Raw genomic sequence first — 7,553 nt, 5'->3', positions numbered from 1 at the left:
TGGCACCAGTTTTCCTCTGGGGGGGGGGGGGGGGGGAAGGGCTCTGGCCGGAGCCCAGCCAGAGCGAAGGCCTGAGTCCCAGGTGCCAGAGGAAAACTGGTGCCAGCAGCCAAGGGAAGGGAAGGCCTAATGCACGAATCTCTTCGTGCAATAGGCCTCTAGTTAAATATATTTATGTAATGTATTGCTATATATATATTTATACTATAAAACTACATATGTGTGTTTAAAAATAATAATAGTGTGTCCTGATTGGTTTGGCTCAGTGGATAGAGTGTCAGCCTGGGGACTGAAGGGTCCCAGGTTCGATTCTAGTCAGGGGCATGTACCTTGGTTGCGCGGGCACATCCCCAGTGGGGGTTGTGCAGAAGGCAGCTAATCAATTTTCTCTCTCATCGATGTTTCTGACTCTCTATCCCTCTCCCTTTCTCTCTGTAAAAATCAATAAAATATATACTGAAATTAAAAAAAAACAAAAAATAATAATAATAATTGTGCTGTCAGTTCTTGCTCTTTATTCTTAACACTTAGAGAGGGCTATATAAAATTAAAGGTCACTTATAGATCGATATAAAGTAAGTTTTGTAATAATTAAAATTTTCCTACTTTCTTCTATTGCCTCCTAAGTAAAGGTATCATGCACTCCCCCAGCCCCATCATAAACCCACAGGATGTACACATAAATACCAATTATTTCCAAATACAGAGTCCCAAGTAGGAAATTGAAACTTAGATTTGATTTCTTTTAAGATCATCTTTTAAGATCATCTGCTATTCATTTCACTTTTGGTACTGTTCCCTTATGTTTTTGACTAATTTTTTAGACCAATGCATATTTTCTATATAATTTAACTAGAGAAAATCAGTAGTGAGAAATAACATGAAGTTCATGGTTGGAATTAGTTCCAGAACCTGCTTTTGCAAATTAGACAAATGATTTGATAAGTATAGAATAAGTGTTTCCAGAGTAGTTTTTGATTCCTCAAAAGGGTTAGTGTCACAATGTGATGCATGTGCTAACAAAGGGGGGAATGTCTATGATCATTAAGAATTTAGCCTGGCCAGCGTGGCTCAGTGGTTGAGCGTTGACCTATGAACCAGGAGGTCATGGTTCAATTCCCAGTCAGGGCACATGCCACCGTTGCGGGCTAGTTCCCCAGTAGGGGCATGCAGGAGGCAGCTGATCAATGATTCTCTCTCATCATTGATGTTTCTATCTAACTCTCTCTCCCTCTCCCTTCCTCTCTGAAATCAATAAAACTATATTTTCAAAAAAGCTGTGGTCCATTTACACCATGGAATACTATGTAGCAGTAAAAAAGAAGAATCTCTTACCCTTTGAGACAGCATGGAGGGACCTGGAGAGTATTATGCCAAGTGAAATAAGCCAGTCAGAGAAAGACAAGTACCACATGATTATATTTACCTGCATCTTCGGGGGTTCTTATTTCAAACTCCAATAAAATTTCCTGTTTTTCCTCTATATCTTCTAGAATGGCACTTATGGTCTGATGCTATCAAATAAAAATATTAAAACTTCATTATAAGAAAGTAGATATTTCTCTCTGATATGCAATTGACAAATGCACAATAAAAGTGCCAAAGAAAGTGTTATTAAAAATACTCATTTCCCTTTATATTCAAAATGTAGTCATGCTTTGTTTAACCTTAAGTGTATAAATACTGCATATTTGAGGGAAAAAATAAACTGAAATATATCTTGATTTAAGCAGTAGTTCTATTCCTGGAAAATAGAATGTAAGAGTAGCAACCATTTAAAGAATCATAATTTTTCATTGACTTTCTGTCATAATTATAGGTGTAGGAGAAAAAAACAATAACTCAGCACATAATATTTAAAGATAACATATAACAACAAGTTCACTTTAAAGCCTTATGACTATCATTGCACCCGATTAAAATATCACATATGATATTAGAAATACAAAACATTACTTTCAAAAACTCAGAAAGGGGATTTAAGACCACATCTTTATATCCTTGTTAGTATTAATCTTCCTTCCTGGAATATCTTCAATTTATTCTGCCCAGATCCCTCCCTTCTTATGAAAGATGGAGTAATAAAAGTGAACTCTTGAACCAAACTGTCTGGCTGTGAATTCTGACTCCATCTCTTCCTGGCTGGCGACTCCAGCAGGTCATTTATCCTTCCTGCTTGAAATGAGTAACATACATGAAGTGGTTAGGACAGTGCCAGCACAAAGTAAGAAAGAGCTCAATAAATACTGCTTATTATTATTATATAAAACCCACCTCATACACAAAACCTCTTAATCCACACTGATTTTTCCTTTCTCAGAATTACTTAACAATTTTAGTGCTACAGAATTTAGTATGCATGTCTTACAAATTCTATTTCTCCATCAAGATAATGAGATCTTGTCATCAGGAGCATAGTTTTTATATTTACATGTGGTTTCCACACTATTGGATGTAAAGTTGTTGCTCAATAGATAACAACTGAAGGACTGGCTCATATTACCCATCCTTTAATATATTCTCAATACACATTAATTTTTACAATGTGTAGGTTCTCAAAGCCTTCTGAAGTATGTCGCTCTGAAATTTTACTTTGATGTCCAGAAGGGTTATGGAAAATGCACATAATAAAACCATCCAACTATGTGGAAAAACAATCTCATTGCTGTCCTTTATAAAATGAATCAAAACTAAACTACAAAATATAAACATGCAAAACAAACAAACAATGAGATTTACTTCTTTGTACACTGAATGGCTATGGTAATACAACTAAAGGACTGAATTTGTGTCCAGGCTAAGCCTCTACCTACAGATTCAAATAAAACAACTTCTGATGCTGACTTTCCTTTGTTTGCCGTATATTGTTCATGCACGTAGTCTCAGCCACCCTTGGCCATAAGCTTTCACTCCACACTAGTTCCATATTCCATCCTGGAGGATCCAGCACAATCTTCCCTCCAAGACCCCCTTCTTAGTCCTTCATTATTGCTTATATTAAAACACACACACAACAAAACAAAAAAACCTAACCTAGGACTTGTCTTTGGAACAAACAGCTTTACAGTTTATATCCTGCTTACTATAAAGCTTCACTATGATTTTATTCCAGACTTGCGATTTTTACTGTGGCAGGATCATCTTTGCCTCTGACACCTCTTTTAAATTTTGTATAACATAGCACAGTGGCATATGATAGGCTCTGGAGCCAGACTACCGAAGTTTAATTCTGGCATAGCTACTTAATAGAAATGTAATTTTAAAAAAATGTTCTTATTAATTTCAGAGAGAGGAAGGGAGAGGGAGAGAGAGAGATAGAAATATCAAGGATTAGAGAGAATCATTGATCGGCTGCCTCCTGCACGCCCCGGATTGGGGATTGAGCCCACAACCTGGACATGCACCCTGACAGGGAATCAAACCAAGACCTCCTAAATCAGGGTTCACCCTCAACCACTGAGCCACACCAGCCAGGCTAGAAATGTAATTTTGGATTAAGTTACTTAACGTCTCTTACTTTAGCTTCCTCGTCTATAAGGAAGAAAGTAATGACAATAACAGAACCTACCTAGAAGGGTTATTATGATGACTAAATGTGTTAATAAAGTACTTAGAGGACAGCTTGCCATATGATAGGTACTCAGTGAATGTCAGTTGTTGTTGTTATTATTATTATTATTATTATTATTATTATTTCTGTATTTATTTTATGACAGAGAAGGAGGCTGCCTACATGCTATGATCTGAAGGTAGTACCAAGGTAAAATGATCTCATTTCCTTTGTGGCCACAGAGTTACCCCTCATTGGAAATTTTGAAATTTTCAATATTTAAAACCAATTTTACATTTAAAGTCCTCATATTTCTTTTGAGTTTTTCTTTTTTGTGAAGTTGGTTTTCTTTAGACTGCTATATCTCCATTTTCTGAGGTGTGGCATCTAAAACTATATACATTTTTCCTGAAGCAAATACCCTACCCATAGTTAGTAACAATAGTGTTTTTTCATAATGTTCTAATCTTGACATGAAAATATACCTTTAAGTCACATTATCATGTAAATGCTGGACAAAATACAAGCTTTAAACACACACACACACACACACACACACACACACACACACACACACACCCCTAAAAATGGAAAAGGAAAGGAAAATTCCCTGGTGCCAGAAATTAAGCTAGCAATGGTCCATGTGGGATTTGGAACACAGGTATTAGGGGTTAGGTTTTTAATGCCCATGCAGGAATAGGAGATAAGCTCAAGCCCATTTGAGGAGGGAATTATAATGCAGTTCCTGCATAAAGTTAGTGGCCCAGAGTGGGTACGTTTTAGGTTAGATTAAGGATTAGAAAAACTTGTCACCCATCCAGGCTTTAGGTAGAAAAGTAGAGACCTACTTTTGTCACACATGTATATGAGAACTATATTTATACAATGTGTGGTTAGAAAACCAAAAAGGGAAATTAGCATAAAAATTGGTGTGCAACTGACAAACCTCTAGGGCCCTTTCAAAAGCAAATTTTCAATAGGAAGCCTACACTCACCAAAATTCCCACAGTAAACAACCATCACTGAAGTGAGATTAGAATAAAAAAAATTACAAACCACATGAAAAATCATGTTATCATGAAAAAGAGTCAGGAAGAGAGTTTAAAATTCCTTTAAAAATGTTTGAAAATATTTTATAAAATAATATCAATATTGTAAGGCAAGAACAGAAAAGTCTTTGTTTTGTTTTTTTTTAAATATTTGAAAAGGAAACAATTTCTAGAAATAAAAAAGTCATTAAAATTAAAGACTCAATATATAGGTTGAATAAATTATAAATATTTGAGGAGAAAAATAATGAATTGAAAGAGAAATCAAAGAAAATCACCCAGAATATAATACAAAGAGTTCAAGATATAGAAAATAAAAAACATATTAGGAGATACAGAGATGGGCCTAACAGACATCTAAATGAGAGTTTCAAAAAAAAGAGAATACTGAGGCTGGAGGAGAGGCAATATTCAATGATATAAGGGCTGAGAGGAATATAAATGAGAAATGTCTTCAGATAAAGGAGCACGCCTAGTCCTGACTATAATTAATAAAAACACATCCATATTTAGAATGTAAAAGAATAAGAGAAAAATTTTAAAAACTGCAAGATTAAAAAATAGATTATCTACAAAGAAATGAAAAGTTGACTTTTCATTTATTGCAACAGATACCAGGAAACAATGCAAAATATTTCAAAGTGCTAAGGCAAATACAATTTAGCTTTGAAATCGACTTAAAATATTTAAGGAGTAGCCTTTGCCAGTTTGGCTCAGTAGATAGAGCATTGGCCTGTGGACTGAAGGGTCCCCAGTTCAATTCCAGTCAAGGGCACATGCCCAGGTTGTGGGCTCGATCCCCAGTAGGGGTATGCAGGAGGCAGCCAATCAATGATTCTCTCATCATTGATGTTTCTATCTCTCTCTCCCTCTCCCTTCCTCTCTGAAATCAATAAAAACATATTAATAATATATTTAAGGTATAAATTAGATGATTAATCATAATTTGGGTTCAATGAATGACATTTTCCCTCTCTACACTAATAGAAAGTATGTAAGAGAAGCCCGATCAACATAGTCTTATTCAAAATGATATTTCACTGAGGATACTACTTTGCTTAAGAAGTAAGTTAGGATCTAGTATGCTTTGGTTTTTTTGTCAAAGTAAGGATATATATCTTATCAATTAATATATATTTTATTGAGAAACTAGTGTGTTATTTTTGCAAAAATATACCTTTATATGAAAGGTTTCAGATATAGCAAACACTATCGATCACTATTAACCATGTGGGATCCAGGTTGGTTAGACCAGATTGCTTTCCTCTTCTCTATCTGAGATTCGGGGTCTTTTCTAGTATGTTCCCTAAATATACACTATGACTGTGGAAGTGTCTATGGGACAAGAAGTAGCTAAAGAACCAAACCTAGGTGTAAAAGACAGCAGCTAACCTATAGTTCTTTATCAGTGCAGATAACTGAGAATTAACCATACAACATACCTTCTTGGCTTTTGTTCAATTATGCTACATTTTCTCATGACAGAAAACATTTTCAACCTGTGTGTCCTTAAAATAGAAGGAGTGCTGCAATAGCCAAAGTTTGGCTGGCCCAAAGAATGGCATTTTCTAGGTGAAGAACAAAGGACTTCAACTTTACTCACCATATGAAGGCTTTCTCTTGTTTTTTCTTGGTGTGAAAGAGAAGGTGGATCAACAGTTTTGAAGCCATCACAAAAACACGGTTTGTGTCTTTTGGACTGGACGGTAGGAATTTTTACTTTAAAAAGTAAAATTAGAAAATATAATAAGAATGTGCAAAAATTTAGCTTAATTTTATCAGTTGTAATGGTGAAAGGAATGGCTAAATTAAGTCTACAATTATATTAATGTTAGTCAACACCTTAATGTTTATTATCAATTGACTAATTATAGCTAACATTTACTGAATACTTACCACATGGTGGATATCATACTCTTTCCCTGAATCATATTTAATCTTCACATGAACTCTGTGTGAAAGGCAGTTTATTATATCTATTTTACAGAAGAGGAAAGTGAAGCTTAGAGGGATTCAGGAAGTTGTCTAATTGTCACATAGCTAGTACTGAAACCAGATCTGACTTCAAAGTCCATGCTCTTAATCACTATGACTATGATTTATTGTCTCTGTATAGTTCTCTCTGACTCTTCTCCCATTCTGGATTCCCTTTCTCCATATAACCATATAAACAAGTGGGAATAGATATAGCACTTTATAACAGAGTGCCTGATAACGCCAAATGAAAGGCTTCTCTTAAGTTGAGCTGATATAATTCAAGGGATCCAAACCTTCAGATAGAGCTGTGGAAAGGGATAGAGCAGTGATGCCGAACCTTTTGAGCTCGGTGTGTCAGCATTTTGAAAAACCCTAACTTAACTCTGGTGCTGTGTCACATATAGAAATTTTTTGATATTTGCAACCATAGTAAAACAAAGATTTATATTTTTGATATTTATTTTATATATTTAAATGCCATTTAACAAAGAAAAATCAACCAAAAAATGAGTTCGCGTATCACCTCTGACACGCATGTCATAGGTTCGCCATCACTGGGATAGAGACATGGATGTGGCTCTAAAAAAGGCCCTAACCGGGGGGCTTACCCTATAGTCGCAGACTATGAAAAGAGGAACTTTATATACATGTGATTTAGTATACTAGTTTACTAGTATACTAGTAAAATATGACACAATGATTATTCTTGGCTCTAACCAACCATATCAATTATATGATTCCTCCCTTGAAAATCAATAGTTGGTAAGAATACTGGTAGGCTGGGGAGAAATGTGTGTCAGACTCTTCCTAATATTCTCCTTCATAAAGAGAGAGGGCAGATTATGTTCGTGGTTTCTCCTTCTATGAGTCAAGACTCAAGCATAAGGGAAAGGGTAGAACAATTCCTTCTCCTCAATACTTAATAAATTGTGTTGAATTGCTTATTCTCTGAATGGTCTTTCCACAAGACTGAAAAC

General features: G+C 35.4%; 1 protein-coding gene across 1 annotated transcript in view; it reads right to left on the bottom strand.

Annotated features, from left to right (window-relative positions):
- The window catches only part of ANKRD31 (ankyrin repeat domain 31), a 123,640-nt gene that overhangs the window by 27,210 nt on the left and 88,877 nt on the right, over window positions 1–7,553 (bottom strand). Inside the window, exons 19-20 of the mRNA XM_014453789.2 lie at window positions 6,203–6,318; window positions 1,427–1,514 (exon numbers count right to left, since the gene is read on the bottom strand). Coding sequence (XP_014309275.2) covers window positions 1,427–1,514; window positions 6,203–6,318 — 204 coding nt within the window. The remainder of the gene's footprint in view (window positions 1–1,426; window positions 1,515–6,202; window positions 6,319–7,553) is intronic.

Source organism: Myotis lucifugus, unplaced genomic scaffold, assembly GCF_000147115.1.
Source record: "Myotis lucifugus unplaced genomic scaffold, Myoluc2.0 scaffold_0, whole genome shotgun sequence".
NCBI classification, from domain to species: Eukaryota; Metazoa; Chordata; class Mammalia; order Chiroptera; family Vespertilionidae; genus Myotis; species Myotis lucifugus.
This window is presented reverse-complemented; position numbering and strand designations above follow the sequence as displayed.